The 22,591-nt window shown below is 43.5% G+C and overlaps 1 protein-coding gene and 1 long non-coding RNA gene across 3 annotated transcripts in view; one reads left to right on the plus strand and one right to left on the minus strand.

The window, feature by feature from the left end:
• BOD1L1 (biorientation of chromosomes in cell division 1 like 1) overlaps nt 1-7,168 on the minus strand; it is a 61,114-nt gene extending 53,946 nt beyond the window's left edge. For both annotated transcript variants that reach the window (XM_051830063.3, XM_051830055.3), the window contains exon 1: nt 6,798-7,168. In XM_051830063.3, the coding sequence (XP_051686023.1) occupies nt 6,798-7,034 (237 nt within the window). In that variant the 5' untranslated portion in view covers nt 7,035-7,168. The remainder of the gene's footprint in view (nt 1-6,797) is intronic.
• A 169-nt stretch (nt 7,169-7,337) lies between these two features.
• The window catches only part of LOC138848774 (uncharacterized), a 33,241-nt gene continuing 17,987 nt past the window's right edge, over nt 7,338-22,591 (plus strand). Inside the window, exons 1-3 of the long non-coding RNA XR_011386838.2 lie at nt 7,338-7,492; nt 7,993-8,044; nt 9,571-9,640. This is a non-coding gene — a long non-coding RNA (uncharacterized LOC138848774). The remainder of the gene's footprint in view (nt 7,493-7,992; nt 8,045-9,570; nt 9,641-22,591) is intronic.

Consider the following 22,591-nt stretch of genomic DNA (forward strand, 5'->3'; position numbering starts at 1 on the left):
GTTTAGGCAATCCTGTTTGTAACTTAATCTCATTGGAATGTACTGCATATTTTGTCCGAAACAAGATGTTTCAAAGGAATACAAAGGACTATAACATAAGAAACAAACAAATGTTATTGTTACCCGATTTGGAGCAACAAAAGGGAGAGGAGCTGAGGAAGTAAGCCTTCATTGTCAGTGTGGCATCTGAGCTGGAAAAATCTGACTGGAAGTTTAACAATGTAGTGGAGAATGGGAACAAGCCTCCCCCCACCCCTTGCAGATACAGCCAATAATATAAACAAAGACCAAGGGGATAAGAACATGCAGGGTCAGGAGCATTTGGGAACTCCTCAAACTGGCAGTTCAATTTGGTTGGAGAAGAGAACACAAAAAGGCAAAGAAATGAAATTGGAGACCTAGGAGACCTAGGGCCAGGTGCTGGAAAGCTTCCGACACTGACAAGCTGCAGGAAATTATGGGGTAGAGAATGGGAACCTATTGCACACATGAGCAGAGGGATAGGGTAACTAAGCTTTCTGAATTTATCCTCCCACAGTGAAAAAGGAATGTACGCAGGAAAGTACACAATAACCAGAGTGATGAAAGTCTGCATTGGGCAGGCAGAAATAGGCTGAAAGGCATGGACCCCAGGGAAAGTGACACTCATTTGAACCAGGCATTAAACCTGCTGTAAGGCAATGGTTCTCAACCAGGAATGATTTCATCCCTACCTCCCAGAGGACATTTGGCAATGTCTGGAGACATTTGGGTTGTTATAATTGAGAGAACTGCTACTGGAATCTAGTGGGTAGAGGGCAGGGATGCTGCTGAACATCTCCTCCCCAACTCAGCAAAGAACTGAGGTTGAGAACCCTTGATACGTGGGGTTCAGGACACATAGTTTGTCATTTCTACTTAAAAGTCATTACTTAGAAGGAATGTGTAACCACTCACCCTGGGGACTACACTCTGTTCCTAGAGATCCTCCACCACCACTCATGTTCTGTTTGTCTTCCACGTGGCTTCTAATGTATGTGAATTTGGGTGTCCCCGAATGACTTGAAGCAAAATGGTACAGCCTCACCTTCTGCCATCTGTCCCTTTGAGCTTCAAATTTTATACTCTTGCAACAAATTCTCATGCAGCTACCATTTCCTCTACTTGTCCATCTGTTAAACTTCTCAGCTTCAGAATTCTCTCTGTGAAGTAATCCTGAAACACACTGTATGCTTCTGAACCTTTCTTCCATGTTCCTATTGTCACCATAATACTACCATTTGAGCATTCTCACACTGCACTGTATTTGTGAGAGAGGGATATTTATTTCTCTACTGAAGTGTAATCTTTGTTTTCACACAGCCTAGCACATGGTCTGGCAGATAACTAGGTAACTATATCCAACATAGAATGACAAAGGTTTTATCATTATGAGATGGACTTTCATCAATTTGCAGACTTTGTTGATACCTATTTTATATCCCATAAAAAAGTTTCCTGATCATTTCTCATGTTCCTTCCCATTTATCACAATCAATGTGAATTAGAACAAATTCTTCCTCCCCAGTGATTCTAAAGCATAATTCTTCTTTCTGGTATTTTCCAATCTAATAAACACTAGGCTCAAACATCACAATGCAATCAACATCCTAGTCTGCCCATAACAAGTTTATATTTGAACTACCCAACAGGCAATTTTTCTTCTTTCCAAGTTTTCCTTTCAGTAACAAGTCCACTGACTAGAAAAATAGTCATGGAGCATTCACTAAGACATATTCTAGGAAAAATACATACAAACCTTCTTCCTTTTCCAGTGCTTTTGTCTGAAGCCTTGGAGCCATCCTTGACTCTTCCCTTTCTCTTCTATCCCACATCCAAACCACTAGCAAATTCTGTCAGCACTAGTATCACAATTCATCTGGAATCTGACTAGTTCCCATGACCTTTACTGCTTCCACACTAATCCAAGATATTCTCATCTTCAGTCAAGATTTTAGTAACTGACCTCCCTGCTTCTATCTTTGCCTATCTGAAGTCTACTTTCCAACAGAGTAGTCAGAGTAAATATTCTAAAATTAGGGTAACTGCATAATTTATTATCCAAAGCAGATCACCACTAAGCAAGAAAGGGGACACTATTAATAACTGCCCCTGGTAAACCTATCTAAAATGGAAGTCAGATCATGTCTGTCTTTTGCTCAAGACCTGTCAAGTTTGCTCAGTTCCAGTAAAAGCCAAAATCTATGGTATTGAGGCCTACCAGATCTGTGAAGGGAAGAAAGGCATTCCTATCTCATCTTCCATCACTCTCGTCTTCTGTATTCCTGTACTCACTACGCTCTGAACTTGGAGAGAACTGGCTACTCCATTCTTTCAGGGATGACTCAGAATCATTCTGCTGAAGCATTCCCTCAACAACTTACTCAAAACAAAATTCTAGGCCTTTCTACTCCACACCTTGCTGTTTTTTTCCCCATAGAACTCATCACACTTTATTTCTGCTTTCCTCTGCAAAGACGTAAGCTCCGTAGTACTGTGGCACTTAAGATGGTGCCTGCCTAGTACATAAGATTTGTTTGATGAAAACTTTTGGATGAATAAACTAACCACAAGCCATGTCTAACTGAGAAAGTATCCAAACACTGGGCTTTCTCACTTGGGGAGAAGGGAGTCACACTTACTTGGCAGGTACGCTCCCTGCCTGAGACAGAATGATGGGGCCTCTGGATCTTCCCTCCTCAATCTCTAGCTGCCAATCTGCACAGTGAAGCAAGAATTTTTTTTTTTTAAGACCTATTTATTGGGGTTGGCACTGTGGTGCAGTTGGTTAAAGCCCTGGCCTGAAGTTCCAGCATTTCATATGGGTGCTGGTTCAAGTCCTGGCAGCTCCTCTTCTGATCCAGCTGTCTGCTGTGGCCTGGGAAAGCAGTGATAGATTGCCTAGGTCCTTGGGCCCCTGCACCTATGTGGGAGACCTGGAAAAACTCCTGGCTCCTAGCTTCAGATTAGTGCAGCTCCGGCTATTGGCGGCCATCTGGGGAGTGAACCAGTGGATGACTTCTCTCTCTGTCTCTACCTCCCTTTGTAACTCTTTCAAATGAAAAAAATAAATCTCAAAAAAAAAATAAATAAATAAAAAACAAAGAATCCCCAATGACTTCAGGACAACTGAGGAGGCAGGGGTTGGTCTTTTGCAGTAACAGTAGACTCTGGTACTTCTCATTCTGATTTAAGCACACTGGGCTAGAGAACAGCCGGCAGGTATCAAATGTCCTGATTCTTAGATATGTATGTGACTAATATCATCCAGTTACTGCTACAACTCCATATGCTATAGGAGAGACTTTTTAACAGAAGGCAGATCAGAAGAGTCTTTGAGGTCCAGTGGTCAAAAGCACTACCCTATGAGAGGCAGAAGAGACTCAAGGATTCCATTAATGTGTTGCTCCTTTGCATGATCTTATCTCTATCTTGGCCCATTCATAACACTGACATGAATATTAAGCTCAGATGAAGAAAACTTCTGCTTTTGTATTTTTTTTGGAGACTGTCAAACTTATTTTTCTAAAATAGGAAAAAGGTGTATAAAAACAAGTATTTTAAATTGAATTAAACCACCTAATTTCTACATAAGAGAGAAGAAATAAAAGAAGGGGACAGAGGAGGGAGGTAGTCTTGAGCCAAAAGAAGCAGAGTACAGAGAGGCAAATGGAAGTGGGATTTTGAGATCATGGGAACATTTAAGTGAGCAGCTGATAATTCAGGGATGAACTTTGGTCACAGCTGCCTTGGGAGAAGGTGCCATTTAAGTTCTACTATTCTCTATCTTCAAACATTAAAACAGGGATTCTTGGGGCCAGCGTTGTGGCACAGCAAGCTAGGCCACTGCTTGTGATGCTGATATCCTACGTGAGAGCCAGTTCCATTGGTTGCTCCACTTCTGATCCAGGCCCCTGCTAATGTGCCTGGGAAATCAGAGAATAATGGTCTAAGTACGTAGGCCCCTGCCACTCACAATGGGAGACCTGGATGGAGTTTCTGGCTCCTGGCTTTGGTCTGGTCCAGCTCCGACTGTTGTGGCCATTTGGGGAGTGAACCAGTGGATGGAAAATCTCAGTCTCTCTTCTCTGTCACTCTTTCAAATAAATTAACAATAAATCTTAAAAAAAAAAAGTGGGGTGTCTTATTCTGTGATCCCTGAACTTCCCCAAACTATATATATTAAGTTGAACCACATGAAACTGCTTATAGTCAAACTTTTTGAATTTTAAAAAGAGCATTTTAATATATACACATGCATTTTTCTTCATAGAAGTTCTTGGATTTCACTAGATTGTCAAAGTAACTGCCCCCCCCAGAAAAGTCTTATTTAATTAAGACAATTTAAAGAATTTATTTGAATGAGAGAGAGAGAGAGAGAGAGATCAACCTTCCATGTATTTGTTCACTACCCAAATGCCTGCAACAGCCAGGCTTGGGCCAGGCTGAAGCCAGGAGTCTTGAACTCAATCTATGTCTTCCATGTGGGTGGTAGGGACCCAACTACATGAGGTATATCACCTACTGCCTCCCAGGGTATGCATTAGCAGGAAGCTGGAATCAGAAGTAAGGCTGATATTCAAATCCAGGCACTTTGGTATTGGATGTAGCCATTCCAAGTGGACTCTTAACTGCTCTGTCAAATTCCCACCCCACAAGAAATGTTTTAATACTCAATTCTGAAAGGACTTGAGGAATATTAGACATACAACAATATTTAGTAGAGATGGGATGAAGGAAAATTTTTGAGTCTCAGATATTACGCCAACCCTCTAGCCCCCATCAATCAGTATTTTACCTTTTTTTGGTGATTATTCTCTCTCTCTCTCTCTTTTTAAAGATTTACTTATTTTATTTGAAAGAGAGTTACAGAGAGGCAGAGAGAGAAGTCTTCCATCCACTGGTTCACTGCCAAATGGCCGTGACGGCCAGAGCTGGTCTGATCTGAGGCCAGGAGTCAGGAGCTTCTTACAGGTCTCTTACACAGGTGCAGGGGCACAAGGACTTAGGGTATCTCCTGCTGCTTCTCCAGGCCATAGCAGAGAGCAGGATTGGAAGTGGAGCAGCCGGGACTCGAACCAGTGCCCATATGGGATGCCAGCACTGCACGCAGCAGCCTTACCTGCTACGCCTCAGCGCCAGGCCACATGTTTTATATTTTTGTATTCATAATGAGAACAGCAAAGTGAAAGTGAAATTTCTACTTATTAGATGCAAATAATCAGCTTTGAGTAACATTTACCTGACCATGTCTAATGTTTTCCCATTAAAAAACAACTGAAAACAGGTAATGAACACTATTTTTTTAAAATAAAGGTGGCTATGCATATCCCCTAAAAATTCCCTATATAAGAAAACTACAGAAAACAGGTCTTCAAAAGGTTCATAGAAAATGTGTATTATGAAAAAGCTATGCATGGATTTGAACATGTTTAGCACCAAAATAAACTTGTAATTCCATTGCTTCATAAACTTCTGGCAGTACCCTTGTTCTTCCTACATAGATGAACACTCCCAAATGACTGAACTCTCTGTGGTGCGAAACCCCAAGGCCCTGAGAAAGCACCTTTCCACTAGTGGACCCGTACCTACTGGCGTTCTTATAAGAGAAGACGTCCCCAAAGTTTCAGTAGAGTTTTTCCAGAGGAGATGGTGGGACTGTGTGTTCACCTTAAAGCCCAGGAAGACTCTGCTTTCTCAAAGAAGCAAGCCTTCTAAGAGGAGCCGAACACCCTAGCAGGAAGCCCTGGTCCTCACGCTATCAAAACCCCAATCTGATGGACCTAAGCAGGTCGAAAAGCAAAACAAAACCTACATCCCCTCTCCCGGATCGACGGCTTGCCCAACGTTCCCCTGCTGTGCGCTTCCAGAACTCCTGCCCGCACTAGTTTGCCATCCCAGCTGCCTGACCGCTCCTTCCTGGTGTGCACTGCTCATCCCTTGCCAAATCAGCTACGTCCACCTGTTCAGGCTGATGCCTCTGACGTCCCATACAAAGCCGTCCCTTCTCCTCTCCTGCCCCTCTTTTTGGACAGGGAATGCCTCTGCTGTCCTTTCCCCTCTCCATTAACTGCCCAGAGCTCGCTCTTCTTTCCCCTCCTTTCCCACTGAGTGGCTCAGTTCTCGGCCTAAGGCAGCTACATCAGGCAGTCGCTACTAGGAACCAAAGTCCCCATCTCCGGACCCAACTTTTTAACGGCCAGGTTTGTGTCTTCATCTTCGAGCCCTCGCCGCCCGATGTCCAGCAAAACCCACTGCAAATCACTTGTTTCAGTGCTCACTTAAAGGTCTCTCCGAACAAAGACCTGGCACCCGGAGAACTCCAGGAGAGAAGGGAAAAAGAACTTGGATACAAAGTAACAAAACCATCCGCGATGACAATGAATCCGAAACTGCACACTGCTAACATCAGTGTTTCCAAACAAGTCTCCCGAAAGAACAATGACTTAGTCTTGCTCACTGCACTCGTGCAGCTCCAGCGCCCAAGCGGTGCCCGGCACCCAGCACGCACCTAACAGACCGCAGCAGGTTAAATCAGCGCAAGGGCAGGCGAATGAATGAACACGCCGCGCGCGCTCTGCACCGTGCGTGGCACAGAGCTGCAGCCCAGAGGGCGCGGCTGCAGAAGGAACTGGGCGAGGGGCGCTCTCCCGGGCCCCGGCACTGGCCAAGTCCAGGCGCCGCCGGCCCGCCGACGGAGGCGGGACGCTGTCCAAGACGGCGGCCCTCGGGGTCCTCCCGCTCCCCACAGCCTCCCAGCCCCCGCGCGCGCCCCGAACCTTGGTGTCCACGTCGGCCAGGCAGTCCCTGCGGAACTGGTCGAAGAGACCCTGGCTCTTGAGGTGATTAACGATCATCGCCACGAGCTGAGGGTCTCCGGCTCCGGCACTCGCGCCACCCGCCCCGCCCGTGCCGGGGCCAGTCCCCGGGCCCGGCGGCGGCGGCGGCGGCTGCGGCTGAGGCGGGGGAGGCGGCGGCGCCGGCGGCGGCGGCTGGGGCTGCGGGTTGGTAGCCATAGCGGCCTGGGCCGGGGAACGCGAGGGCCCGAGCAGGCGGGAGCTCCGGGGAGGCGGCGGCGGCGGCTGCCCTAGTCCCGCCGCCTGAAGGAAGCCAACTGGATGTTGTTATGGAACCAGCGGATCCAGACCAACCCCGGAAGTGAAAGGGAACCGGGGGAAGGGAGGAAAAGGCGGTGACACTAGCAGCGAGAGTCCGCGGACGGGGGCCGCGAGGGGCCAAATGCTGCCGCCGCCGGGTGCGGGCGCCCTCTTTAGGCCGGGCAGCGCCGGAAGCGGCGGCTTCGGGAAGGCCGAGGGGCCGCCGGCTGCCGGGTCCGGACCAGGAAGGGACCCCGGCTCGGACTCCGAGGCGGTGTGTGGCATGGGAAGGTGTTCGACCAGACACCCAGGGGCCCGCGAGGCGCGGCGTGCAGGCCTGAAGCTCTAGAGACCGGTAGACATTCACTGTGCGAAGCGTGCGTGGAAGTACTTAACTCTTCCAACCCAGTACCCTTCCCAAAGGGTAGCCCTGGGATTCCCATCCCCCGTACGCTGGCTTTCCCCTTAGCGTCGCGGGTGAGGATCCGGGTGTGCCTGTGACTAGACCCGGATTCCTCCAACCCCTTTTGCCGAAGACAAATACACAGGGTTTTAGTGTCGAGGGCGGCGGTGTTGGTTACCATGGTAACGACAGGTGCCAGGTGTGGCGTTCTTGTCCGTGGAAAAACATTAGGTCTGACTCCAGTTTCAATTCAGGGAACTGAGACAGAAAGATTTAAGTTGCCTGATTTTTAAAGGCCAATCAAGGCAGTGTAACTGTTAACAAATTTTCAAAAATTTTTAAATGAAATGCAGATTTTTATTGGAAAATGCAATCAATCAGTGAAATGGGTTGCTGCTTTTAAATTCATAAATAAAGATGAAATGTCTTCGAAGAATTAAACACCGATTCTGTTCCTTGGTCTAATTTTCATAGATGCATGCTTTGAGAAACCTTGTTCATACGTCCTGTACTGCACCTGGCAATGGTGAGGTTTTTCGTTGAATTCATGATCTCAAAAAATTTTGATGATCTATGACTTTACTGTTCTTTTTAGGGTGGGAAACCTTTTTTCTGCAAGGGCCGTTTGGATATTTATAATATTCGCAAATCAGACAAAATTACCAACTTAAACATAAGCCTGCTAGATGGACACTATGGACTTTGTAGTCCCTCTTGTGGTGTCGTGGGCCTTATTCATCTCCAGGACCAGATGTTCCCTGCCCCATACTGTTAGTTCTCCAATTTTATTCACAGGAGAGAATTGAAAACCACCTGGGTTGCCAAAGGATTTGTTTACCTAGTTGTTTTTTTTCTTTCATTGTTTTCAGTTTCTGAGAAATGTACAAAATAGGCTTTCGTTTTGGTTAAGAAAGATGCTTTTTGTTATTGGGTGGTTAAATTATGTTTTTGTTAATACTTTGTGGCTGCAGATTTAGTTTATTTATGGTGAAGATGTCAAATATGGAAAAATCTTTATCGTATAGCTTAATAAATTTCCTTTTAAATTGGCCATACCATGCTTTCTTTCCACCAGTTTGCCTTCATCGTTTTAATTGAAATTAAGTGTCATGTGTTTTGAGGATAATGAAGTTTGCAGAGAAAAAGTCATAGATGAATTGTAAAAGACATTACTAAAAGCAGTCAAGAATAAAATCATGTAAAATATAGCTGTTTTATGCATTTTCTATCAAAATTATTTTTGACAACAAGATTCCAACATGTTTCCTTTTACTTAATTACCAAAAATGCACTACAGTGTGTTGCTATATTTATGTTAAGTGTATGAGAAAAGGCATAGCATTTATTCTTTATATATGGATGTATTTATCAAATTTTTATTCAGTTTTTTTGGTAGTAAATAAGAATCATCTATATGATTCTTATACATAACCGCAAATTTAATTGAACAGTGATCAAATTTTTAAAAATTAATGAGGCAATGTGGTGTTTGCTGCTGAAAAGAATTTGTTCAGTGGCTAATAATTTTTGTGAAAAGTATATAGACATTTTAAAATATTTTCTAAAATGTAGTAAGGGTATATACTTTAAATGTACAATTTGTTTTCTGAAATGTATCACTCTTACTGAATAACACAACAGTGAATCTAAAAGAAAGGGCATGATATGTATCCATCAGCTCAAGTTACATTAGTTACACACATTATGCTGGATACAATGTAACTTGAATTTTGTAGCCTTCAAGAACAATGAAGATACATTGAAAAGAATCCAGGTCACTGATGTGTGCTGCTTTAGCTGTTCAAAGGAGCTTTGTTTCCATTGGAAGACAAGTCCTAGGGATGATTGCTGCAAATACCTAGGGAGAAAAAACCCAGACATTTATAAAAGCTATTTTAAGCAATGCAAATTTCTTTGCTTTATTCTCTCCTCCTGATTTTCTCTCTAGAGAGTAATACTATTTTTGACAATGGTTAGGACATAGAAGAGGTGAGGTCTTTCCCCCCAAATTGTCACTACCCCTTACCCCGCTGTATGTATGTCTGAATTCAGGACATGCCATGAAGGTCAACTGCTTTCTCCTTGAACGTGATTGAGTCTCATCTTGCTCACCAAGTCTACGGTAAGATGATGGTTAGAGAAACTTTACTCTTCGGGAGTGAGGAGAGCAATGATGGGTTAGTGTGTGGCATTCATTCCTGGTAGCCTTTGGTATCCCTGGGCATCAGATTCCTGCCAGTGGTTGGATTCTGGGATTTCCTCTCTTTCCCACAGTCCAGCCTGGGCAGTCCTCCAAACCCTGCTTCTTGGTGTTTATACAGTGAAAAGTCAGACCCCAGTGACCTTAGCCTGGGGAGGCCATCTAATTATTGGGTAGTTGTTTGCATCCTTTGCTTTGTATCCCCATAGCATCCTCCACCTGCATAGGTTTTTCATAAGCAAAAGGCTGATGCCTGTCATTTCTTAAATAATTATCAACATAAAAAGAGTCCAGTAGAATCTTTGAAAGTCTTTTTCTTCTTTCTTTTCTTTTCTTTTTTTCCCAGTGATAACAGAGAGAGCTGAAAGCATCACTAGTGTTTTCCATAAGAAGAGAGGGAGAGGACATTATGTGCTATTTGCCTTATCAAAGCAAACTTCATTGTTGCAACTATTTTTCTATTTCTGTTGTGATGTAAAACAACCTATGAAGATAAAAATGGTGATTGGGAAAATTACACAATGTTAATATGAGAAGCAGGACTGATTTTTCTCCTGCAAGAACTTCAAAGAATTGCCACTTTCTCTGGGGTCAGGACAAAGAAGTGTAGGGGATGGTAAAATGAGGGAGAAAGGCAATTGGGGACATTCGTCTGTGAGTGCCTGAGAGTAGGGGTATATTGAAAGTGGCGCTTAGTTTGTTAAACTAAGGAGATGCGGAATTCAAAAAGGGGACTTAGTCTTAGCTGTTGAGAGGAAGGAAGATGAGTTTGGAAGCCTGTATTTGAGAATATCTGCCTTTCACCGGATAACAAATTGCTTTTCTGATCAATAGAGATAATACCTAATTTTCAAGTTTTTGGGAGGAATATGCCAGGTCATGTAAATTATAATTATTTATAATGTGTTGCCTAGATGAAATCAATTAAGAATTGGGGGGGAGGGGCCGGCACCATGGCTCACTTGGTTAATCTTCTGCCTGCAGCGCCAGCATCCCATATGGGCCCCAGGTTCTAGTCTTGGTTCCTCCTCTTCCAGTCCAGCTCTCTGCTGTGGCCTGGGAGGGCAGTGGAGGATGGCCCAAGTGCTTAGGCCCCTGCACCCGCATGGGAGACCAGGAGGAAGCACCTGGCTCCTGGCTTTGGATTGGTGTGGCTTCGGATCGGTGTAGCTCTGGCCATGGTGGCCATTTTGGGGGTGAACCAATGGGAGGAAGACCTTTCTCTGTCTCTCTCTCTCTCACTATCTAACTGTATCTGCCAAATTAAAAAAAAAAAAAGAATGGGGGGGGGCACAGTCATTTGACACAGTGGTCAAGACACTGCTTAGGACATCCACATCCCGTGCTAGAGTGCATGTGTTTGTCCTGGTTCTGCTTCCTGGTTCCAGCTTCCTGCTGATGCACACCATGGGAAGCAGCAGGTGATGGCTCAAATAGTTGGGTTCCTGCCACCCACATGGGACATGTGGATTGAATTCTGGGCTCCTGGCTTTAGCCTGGTCCAGTCTTGGCTGTGGCAAGCATATGAGGATTGAACCACTGGATGGAACATCTTTCGCTGCCTGTCTGTCCATTGCTTGCTCTCTCTCTCTGCCTTCAAATAAATGAAAATAAGTAAAAATTAAAAAAAAATTAAAATGAAAAAGAATGAAAAAAATCAAAAAGAATGAGTGGAATTTGGACAAGGAGGGAAAAGCAGCTTTCTATGGTAAGGGAAGAACAGAATTCAGTAAAAGGGTCAGAGTTTGCATTTGTTACAGTTTCTAGTCATGCTGTGAAGGAGAATATAATCAGGATTTCTCGTGTGTGTTATGTATGTACAGTGTGTTTAATAAATGATCATTTAATGTATTTTATTTCTGTTAGCAATATTTTGTGATATATCCTATTAATTAATTTTAAATTGTTCATTAATACTCTTGCAGAATTGCTACTTTGCACAGAAATTGTCCCTCGGTTTGGCAGAGGTGACTGATATGCTGAGATTGTGTTCCAAATACGAATTTTTTCTTCAGTGTTTGCAGAACCCTGATGGCCATTTATAATTCCCTTAAGAGATTGTGTCTTATAATATTTGTATTCTATGCTCTTAGTTTGAGTTTTTTTTTTTTTTTAATATGAGGATATTCCTTTCATGCAAGTAACCTTACATTTTTTGTATGTCTTGGCTGTCAAGATTTGCACTCTCAATAGTGACAGCTATCAGATATACCAAAATAAGATTTATTAGGAGGTTAGGTAACCAGTGTTTGTGTTACTGAGCTCTGGCTATTTTGGAAATTGGGATGGCAGTATTACAGATGGCACGAAATAAAATATGTGCCCTTATATGCATATAAAAGATGGCAATAAACTGTATAGAGAAGAGTTGGTTTTAAAGAAAATTGTTTTTATTTTATTTTCAAAAATTTTTAAAGATTTGTTTATTTGAAGGTCACAGTTATAATGGCAAGGGCTGGTCCAGGATGAAGCTAGGAGCCAGGAGGTTCATCCCAGTCTCCCATGTGGGTACAGGGGCCCAAGTACTTGGGCTGTCTTCTGCTGATTTCTCAAGAGCATTAGCAGGGAGCTGGATTGGAAGTGGAGGGGCCAGGAATCCAACCGGCATCCATATGGGTTGCTGGTGTTGCAGGCAGCAGTTTGGCTCAGTAAGCCACAATCCTGCCCCTGTTTTTATTTTAAAAATAGCTTTAATGTTTGTGTTTCCTAAATATTCTAGATTTCACAGAGTGCCCTGAGAACTATAAGATACATTTCCAAGAATGAAATTAGCAGAATTAGAAATTGAAAGGAGATCAGTAGAAATAAAATGATGTTATCCTAAATCCAATCCAGGTCATCTAGGTAGAAATTCTGGGAGGAATGGCCAAATAGTGACAGTAACAACAACAACAAAAATGTGTACCTAAGTAAAGGTTTCATCATTTGAAGAAAGAATTTTCTCAGAGGTTAGGTGGCTGGAATGGCATCCAGAGGGATCCAGAGTACTTAGAATTTACTTTTCTCTGTGGAGAGTATGTATTTGCTAGTGATTAAAATCATTTGCTTTATTCCTCTTCTGATTCTGTGACCACTATGTAACTTTTGGCTTCCATCTAGGCTCACATTTCGATTTGCCTGTAGAAAGAAAGAGTTCTGGTCTGTAAATAGAGGAAGCTGTCTACTTGGTTATATTTTTCCCTATGAATGATTTTTTTGTGTGCATAAAGACTTTAAGAGCTTGATTAATTATGGAGCCACCTGGGGTCCAGAACCATTCTTTTTGTACTGATAATCACCTCTCATCTTGCAAATGTGAAGACTGGGCTCCATACTGTGGTCAACAAATTGGGGCTACTCTGAGTGACTACCTGGTTTATCTCAGGTAGCATCTAATATTTTGACCATATTTTTCATTCAAGTTCTGGTGATTATACTAGCAACACTAGTTTCTTGTATAAAAGGAGGAAAAGACAAGTTTATTGACATCAAGGGATAATCCGTAGATGAACACCTGATCCAGGCTTGACCAATTAGGATTTTTCCTTAGGATTTCTACAGAGAACTGCTGTCTTTCCCTGCCATGCTGTGGGCAGAAGTCTACAGTAGTCAGCAACTAGATCTTCTGTCATGTGAGCGAGCCAGTCTTCAAGAAAAAAATACCAATCGCAGAGTAAAGCAAAGATGGGAAGCAGACTGCAAATACCCTATCTGCATTCCGCAATTCCTGAGACCCAGTTAATGTTTGTCCCTACTCATCACTTGGTTGTGTGAAACAAATTCCAGAAAACATCCTGAGAGCCCTGTTTAGCATGGAATGTGCATTGTTATGGTATGAGAAATGCTTCAGTGTGAAGGGAGACTAATGAATATCAGCATTCATCAGTGTTTACCACCTCTTAAAGGACGTGAGCCTATGCTGGGTATTTCCTACCAACCACATTGGCATGCATCAAAACCTTACCTTGTTGGCCAGTGCCGTGGCTCACTAGGCTAATCCTCCACCTGCGGCGCTGGCACACCGGGTTCTAGTCCCGGTCGGGGCGCCGGATTCTGTCCCGGTTCCCCCTCTTCCAGGCCAGCTCTCTGCTGTGGCCAGGGAGTGCAGTGGAGTATGGCCCAAGTGCTTGGGCCCTGCACCCTCATGGGAGACCAGGAGAAGCACCTGACTCCTGGCTTCAGATCAGTGCAGTGCACCAGCATTGGAGGGTGAACCAATGGCAAAAGAAGACCTTTCTCTCTGTCTTTCTGTCCATTCTGCCTGCAAAACAAACAAAACAAAACAAAACAAAAAAACCTTACCATGTTGTCTTTTTTCAAGTCAAATGGGTCATTCTTCAAAAGCAAGAACTTTCATACTGAAAATATCTGATGTAAGAACAATTTCCATGGAGTTGAACCCTTTGCCTTAGAGGCAGCAGAATTAGTTAGGAAGAATATATGCTATTTGTCTTTTTGGAACTAGCTTATTTCACTAAGCCTAATGGTTTCCAGTTGCATTCACTTTGTTGCAAAAGGCCCCAAAAAACAAATATCACGTTTTCTCTGATATGTTGTAGTTAGTATAGAATACAAAAAATATGTAAGAATGGAACAGACATCTTAGGATTTGATTGTTGTTTTTAGCCCTTGTCAATATTCCTGAGGAATGATGGTCTTTCTACTTTTTACTTGTTGAATATTATAGTTAGTGGTGTATTAAGCCTATGATTATAAAGTAAATTGGGGGGCCAGCACCGTGGTTCACTTGGTTAATCCTCCACCTGCAGCGCCGGCATCCCATATGGGCACCAGATTCTGTCCCAGTTGCTCCTCTTCCAGGCCAGCTCTCTGCTGTGGCCCAGGAGTGCAATGGAGGATGGCCCAAGTGCTTAGGCCCCTGCACCCACATGGGAGACCAGGAGGAAGCACCTGGCTCCTGGCTTCGGATCAGTGCAGTGCCAGCTGTAGCGGCCATTTTGGGGGTGAACCAATGGAAGGAAGACCTTTCTCTGTCTCACTGTCTAACTCTATCTGTCAAGTAAATAAAGTAAAAAATTGAAATTATGTTTTTGCAAAAGTTAAAGAAGAGAGGGGGCTTGAGGGAGAGAGAAAGAGAAAGAGGGGAGTATGGTTATCTTAGAATTGTTGCTGAAATAAAATCTGTTCTGTTTATATTAACAAACAGAAATCTGTTTTTGTTTTGTTTTGTTTTGTTTTGACAGGCAGAATGGACAGGGAGAGAGAGAGACAGAGAGAAAGGTCTTCCTTTTCCATTGGTTCACTCTCCAATGGCCGCTGCGGCTGGCACACCTCGCTGATCTGAAGCCAGGATTCAGGTGCTTCTCCTGGTCTCCCATGGGGTGCAGGGCCCAAGGACTTGGGCCATTCTCCACTGCACTCCCTGGCCACAGCAGAGAGCTGGAGTGGAAGAGGGGCAACTGGGACAGAATCCAGTGCCCCGACTGGGACTAGAACCCGGTGTGCCAGCACCACAGGCAGAGGATTAGCCTATTGAGCCGCGGTGCTGGCCTCTGTTCTCTTTATATTAATAAAAATTTTAAAACATTATTGATATGCTATTTCTTAAAAGGAAATTGAATAAAAATCCTCATCAATAAAGTAATTGTTTTATACTGTAAATACTAAACTGACAGCTGTACTTTTCTGAGTTTCAGTAAGGAGTTTGTGTTTAAATTTTTTAAACATTTATTTGAGAGGCGGGAGATAGACAGGCAGAGCTCCCATCAGTGAGTTCACTTCCTAAATACCCGCAAGGTCTAGGCCTGGGGTAGGCTGAAGCCAGGAGCCAGGAACTCAATCTGGGTATCTAATATGGGTGACAAGGACACAGTTACTGGAGCCATCACCTGCTGCCTCCCAAGATATGCATTGGTAGGAAGCTGGAATTGAGAGATACAGCCAGGAGCTGAACCCAGGCACTCTGGTTGGAATTGTAGGCATCTTAACTGACATCCACTAGGCCAAACAGCTGCCCCATTTTTAACTGCTTTTCATCATTCTTTCTGTGGCGAGAGTAAGAGAACATCATTAAGAGGTAAGATTCGGGTAACCATGGTTGGGGAACTAATACCCATGATTCTTGTTGGTTGAACATAATTTGAATTTCTGCTATTTTAAAAGACTCTCTCTCCATGTATGTATGTATGTATATATATATATATATATATAAACATATGCATATGTATATATATATATATTTAATTCAACAGTGACTTCATTTACTAAGTCTTTTTAAGAAAATGCCAGATAATAACTTTCCAGGCTTAGGGTAAACCTTTACCATAAAAGCAAGAGGTAGGCATGGAAGAGGCAGCCCCCATGATCCAAAATATTGTACTTGAACAGACAGCTTAACAGAAAGCATGAAGATTAAGACCACAAAGTCAAACTCTATGAAGTCCTGACCCTGTTAGGATAAAGAGCGCTGCTTGGAACTTTAGTGCCATGTGGTCCCAGCCTTTTACATTTTTCTGCATGGCACACCAGCACCTGGGCCCCCCAGGTAGCAGAGACGAGAGAGATCTCAAAACTCCCAAAATCAGGCTCTCAGGCATACAGCACAACAAAAAGGGGAACTCATCCAGTCAAACTGTGACGTTATGCCAGCTGCTCTTGTCCTGTGGCTCTCCGTATAGAAAACTACACAGAAGATACAAAGGAGAGAGACCATCCCTGAGTGGAAAACAATAATCAACCAAGAGCACTCACACCAAAATAGACCTGTATTGCTATAACCAGATGAACTAGTTTGCACAAAAATCTTTCATGTCAACCTACTTTGAAAAAAAATAAGACAAAAGTTAGACTTCCACCACTGTCCTATTATGGTTGCCAAAAGTTTTTAATGTATTCTTTTCCTTCTGATGTTTTGATAATTTTACTCTATAATGTAAAACAAATGATAAATCAATAGAAAGAAAACCAATACATGTACTAGTGTGTATGTAAACAAGGGGACACAGACATATAGTAAGTCTCACAGGAAGGCTAGACTGTTGATGTGTATACAGAGCTAAAAAAAGGGATAGGGGTTCCTGCTTCAAGGGGAGAGAGTTAGTGGCAGAATGTGGAAGCTTGAGGGACAGAGCTGCACAATGAGCAGGAATTGCCTTGTTATGCAGATAGAAGTCTCCCAGGGAGCAGGCACTGTGGTATAGTGGATTAGGACTCTGGCATTGCTTATCAGAGGACTTGGGATCAAGTCCTGCCTCTGGTCCTGATTCATCTTTTTGCTAATGCTCCTAGAAGACACAAGATCAGGTGACTCAACTACTTGGGTCCCTGCCACCCCAAAGGGAAGCTCAGATGGAGTTCCAGGCTCCTGGCTTTTGCCTAACCCAGCCCTGGCTATTTCAGCAGAGGAAGATGTCTCACCTTCTCTTCCTCTCTGTGACTCTGCCTCCTAAGTCAATAAATCTTAAAAAAAAAAAAAAAAAAAAAGTCTCCCAGGTCATAGCTACCTGTGGAAATCTCTGAACTGGGGCAGTTATCAGACCTCCAATCTCTCTTTTCCTGTTAAAAGGTCTTTACAAGGCAAAATTGAGGATATCAGATAGAAAAGCCTGTTTGTATCTGTTGACTGTCTACTAAACTAATGTAGATTTTCTTTATAGGTGTAGCTTCTTTTCAGGGAAGGGCGGCTGTTCAGATAAGTCTGAAAGGCAGCTGAGAATCTGCCAAAGGAATACACTTTAGGGTGGTGTGTGTATGTGTGTGTGTGTGTGTGTGAGAGAGAGAGAGAGAGAGAGAGAGAGAGGGAGGGAGGGAGGGAGGGAGGGAGGGAGAGAGGTCCTACAGGTTCAAAGGCACAATGATCTTTATGCCTTTTGCTATCTTAGTAATCTTGAAGCCAGACATTCTGATTCCTCTATTAAAACTCTAGTTCAATAGTGTTAAGTGAATTTTGCCTTCCTCCCCAAAGAAAATCTTTGAGCTTGTTTTTTCAGAAGTCTTTTCCCTTGCTAATGAGCTTGAAATATAATGTGGATAAATGTTCCTGCTCAGTTCGGCTGACGAACTTCTTTGGCAGAGTTATTTCCATCTCCATTCTACCAACAAGTAAACCTGAGGGTTAGAATTGCTAACTCACTTGATCCATGCAGTGAATCTTCTGCTTTACCTGGGAGGGTAAGATCCTGAGAAGGAATGCTGGAGGGGTGTGACTGGACAGAGTGGGGTGAGAGGGGAACTGCAGGTGAGGAAAGAGAGGTATGGGAATGATCTCAAAGTATTCTTCAGTGCCTCTGGAGTAGAATTCGGGTTTGTGAGTGTGTTTCTACAAGGTTCCACCAATTGAAATGTCCTTTAAGGGAGAACAGAGGGAACCAGATGGCCCAGATGCACTTGAATTGTCAGTACTCTTGAGGTTTCCATGCATTGGTCTTCTAGCCTCAGTCCAAAGATCTTGAAGACCACGTAGTACTCAGGCCAACTCATTGCTTTCTTTCCTAAGCCACTGATTTTTGTCTTGTCTCATCTCAAATGTTCCTCCAAGCCAACAAGTGTGGAGGGAGAGGACAGGAGAAAATATGCCATAATTTGGCCCCTTTTAAAGGTTTTCCAGAGCCCAGGGTAGGGCCAGGTCTGCAGGTATACATCAGAGACCCTGCATTTCTGCAATAACTATGTGCACCCTCTTCCTGTCATTTCTTGTCATTGTGCCTTAGTTTGTTCTCCTGTAAAACAATAGGTGGGGCTAGAACCAAGATCTAAATGCTTCTTGTTGAGTCCTGAGGCAAGGGAGCTCTAGGGGATTAGGGAAGGGTGGCCAGCAATGTTGATGCTGAGAAGCCAGATTTCCAAGCCACCCTGTTCAGTTTTCATCAAAGCAGCTGATCTTTTCACTACACTGGGGTTTCTTTAAAACCCCCATTACCACTGCATTTCCACTGCTAAAGATAAAAAGCCTAGGATCCCATGAACTTAACTGGTATTGCTCAATGTGTGGTGCATGTCTCTGTGGAAAGATACAGGCTGATATGTGGCACATGTGTAAGCATTTTAGTTTTCATAATTATCATATTTAATATTTATTAGGAAAAAGTATAGCAATCAAATGTATGATTTCATTCATATTGTTTAAGATAAGGCTTAATTTAAATTTAATGGGCTTATTTGAAGGAAGAGTACAGATGGGATAAGAATATGGCCAGCATGACTGTGGTTGGGAAATGGGAGAGACGACCTCTGCAAACCCTGCTGGCTCTGGGATTGTAGCATCCTTCCTCCTCACTGTCCTTCCTCTTATTTCTTCTCTGGGTCACTTCCTCCCCAGGTCAGAGGATGTTACAATGTGTTCAGAACAGTGACCTTGACATGCACAAGGTATGTGATCCAGGTCCTTTGTCCTCAGTCAGGGGACGGTTCTGTTTACTCACCCCCAATTTGTGATGAGGTGCATGGAACCAGCAGAAAGCAAACCAGTGTGAGGGCAAGAAAAGCAAGGCTCTGCAGATGGCATGTATCCGCACTTCACTTGGGATCAGAGAAGGTGCTGTCAGCTCCATTAGCAGAATACCCAATGTGCTCATGTTTGAAAAAGTAAATCTGCAGAATTAACAGCCAGTAAATTGTCCATTTCCCAGGTGGTTGATTCTTTCTTGCTCCTTGTTTAACTATCAGACGACTTATTTTTATTTACTTCTTGGCATGAAATCTTTCCTATGTTCTCTTAAGCTCACTCTTACTAGGATACTACATAGCTAATTTTCCTGTTCTGGATTCTTGATGATTTGTCCATAATTTTTGAGAGAAAGCACTAGGTATTACATACATATTTTCCAACATCAGACATACAGTGGGTATCTATAGTAGATGAGTTGGCATGCTATGGTGGATGGACTGTGGATTTTGGGACAACCAGACATGGATTTGAACTTGACTTAGCATCTATGATGCATGGATTGATATTTCATACTTAAATACACTTGGACCTCACTTTATTTTATTGCTCAACAAGAAATTTGTGTTAAATTATTTTAATTTTGCATATTCATGGGATACAGTATGTGATAATTCAATACAAATATTCAGTGGGTGAAAGGTTTATGCTCTGTTTTTCCACAGGCTATTTTTGTGAGGATTTGAACAGCACTATATAAAAAAAAATCTATACTCTGAGTGTGTTGAATTTTATATACTAAATAAATATCAGTTGTTTAAAAATTTTTATAAGCCTAAGTTCTTGCACTAGGTACCACAGACATGGCAAAAATGAATACAACATAGGTCAGAATGGCAAATCAAGGCCGGTGCCATGGCTCAATAGGCTAATCTTCTGCCTGCGGCGCCAGCACACCGGGTTCTAGTCCTGGTTGGGGCGCTGGATTCTGTCCCGGTTGCCCCTCTCCCAGCCAGCTCTCTGCTATGGCCCAGGAGTACAGTGGAGGATGGCCCAAGTCCTTGGGCCCTGCACCCCATGGGAGACCAGGAGAAGCACCTGGCACCTGGCTTCGGATCAGCGTGGTGCGCCAGCCGCAGCGCACCAGCTGTGGCGGCCATTGGAGGGTGAACCAACGGAAAAGGAAGACCTTTCTCTCTGTCTCTCTCTCTCACTGTCCACTCTGCCTGTCAAAAAAAAAAAAAAAAAAAAAAAAAAAAAAAAAAAAAAAAAGAATAGCAAAATCAGTTTTCTTCTGGCTCTTCTGGGACAGTGCATCCTCAAGGAATACTGGGTTGAGATGGATTTTAAGGGTCAGCAGGGAACAGTGTCAGAGCTGATTGGCTCCATCCTCCAAGGCTCAGGAGGAGTGGTGGGGAACTTAAATGTCACATATCTGCCCTCACTGGTAAAAGCCCTGCTTTGGGGAAGCTGAAGCTGATAGAGTTTGAAATCTATCTTTGCACAATGAATAGCTACTGGGGTAAGGACGGTGGTAGGCACTTTTCACGTGTTATGTTCTGAATCCTCTGCAAACCTGGGAGGACTGCACTATTATTTGTAGGACAGTTCTGTAAGTGACCTTGTACTAATCGAGTTCTCCTCCCTTTCCTGCTTGTAGTTCTCACTAGTAACTGTAGAATGCGCTGGGAGAGGCAACATCACCAGATAAGAGCAAGATGCGAGAACAGCCTGAGCTCTGTTCCAGTCCTCTGTCCTTGCCTTTCTTTCCTCCAAGAAGCACCGTGTTCTTCAGGTCCACACTGTCCAGCCCAGTGTGTCATATGACTCTGGGAATCACACCCAGAGCGGGCTCCTGTCTTACACCTCAGCTACAGTGAAAATAGAGCATGCACAGATGAGACTCCATCCTCCCCAGACAGCTGTGCTGAACCCGGCAGGTTGACCAGCTTGCAAGGACCGGGGGACCGGGCTTCTGCTGTCCCTTGTTGCCTATCTGCAAGTCATGAGATTCACCTCACGAGATTTGCAGTGCGCTTGGGAGTTCTGACTCACTGGGCTAAGAGGGGTTGGTGAGCAGTGCAGCAGTGCACCTGCTTCACATGATCCTCTTCTTACAAATGAGGAAATGGAGTGTCTTACTCCTTTTTGTGTTGCTATAACAGAAGACCACAGATAGGGGAATTTATAAAAAGAAAGACATTTATTTTTTATAGCTCTGGAGGCTGGAAGTCCAATATCAAGATGCTGGCATCTCGTGAGGGACTTTGAGCTGCATCCCATGGAAGAAGGCAAGGCAGCAAGAGATTGTGAGAGAGTAGGCAAACAAGAGGGAGCGAGCTGAACTGGCTATATTTTTTAAACTGACACATAAAAATTATACATCTTTATGGAGTATCGTGTGCTGCTTCTATACTTGTATGTACTGCATAATACCCAATCAGAGTAAACATTTCTATCTCTTCAAATACTTAATATTTCTTTATTGTAAAACCTTAAAAATCTTCTCCCATAGTTTTTTTTTTAAATAAAAATATTTAGTATATAATCAACATCTATACTCACCCTATTTTTCAATAGAACACCAGGACTTCTTATTTTTAGCTAAGTGTGATTAGTACCTATCCATTCTTCCTCTGCCCTACTCCTTCCAGCTTCCAGCAACCACCATTAAATACTTTTAACTTCCATGGGATCTTTTTTTTTAAGAAGGTAATTCCCTTTATTTTAAAAATTCATTTTATTTGAAAAGCAGAGTTACAGAGATATAGAGGCAGAGAGAGAGAAAGTGAGAGAGAGGTCTTCCATCTGATGGTTCACTCCTCAGTTGGCCACCACAGCCAGAGTTGTGCTGATGCGAAACCAGAAGCCAGGACCTTTTTCCAGGTCTCCCACGTGGGTGCAGGGGCCCAAAGACTTGGGTCATCTTCTACTTTCCCAGGTGATAGCAGAGAGCTGGGTTGGAAGTGGAGCAGCCAGGACTCTAACCGGTGCCCATATGGGATACTGGCACTGCAGGCGGTGGCTTTACCAGCTATGCCACAGCGCTGGCTCCAGGGATCTTTTAAAAAGTATCATTTTTTATAATTTATTTGGAAGGAAGAGAGAGAAAAACAGAGACATCCCACCCAATTGTTCACTCCCCAAATGACTTTAATAGTCATGGCTGAGCCAGGCTGAAGCCAGAAATCAGAACTCAGTCCGGGTTTCCCATGTGATTGACAGGGACCCAACGACTTGGGCTGTCTCCTGCTGCCTTCCAGGGTGTGCCTTCACCGGAAACTGGGACTAGGTTTGGAAACAGGACTTGAAACCAAATAGTTTCACATGGGGTGTGGGCATCCCAAGCAGTGTCTTAACCACTATGCCAAATGCTCACCCCCAAGATCAACCTTAGATTCCACATGTGAGTGACATAGGTTGGGATGTACTTGTCTTTCTTTGCTTGGCTTATTTCACTTACCATAATGACCTCCAGTTCCATGCATATTGTTGCAAATGATTTCTATATCTGAGTGGCATTCCATTATGTGTATGCACTACCTTTTCTT

Source organism: Oryctolagus cuniculus, chromosome 2 (assembly GCF_051225735.1).
Source record: "Oryctolagus cuniculus isolate XC-2025 breed Fujian yellow rabbit chromosome 2, ASM5122573v1, whole genome shotgun sequence".
NCBI classification, from domain to species: Eukaryota; Metazoa; Chordata; class Mammalia; order Lagomorpha; family Leporidae; genus Oryctolagus; species Oryctolagus cuniculus.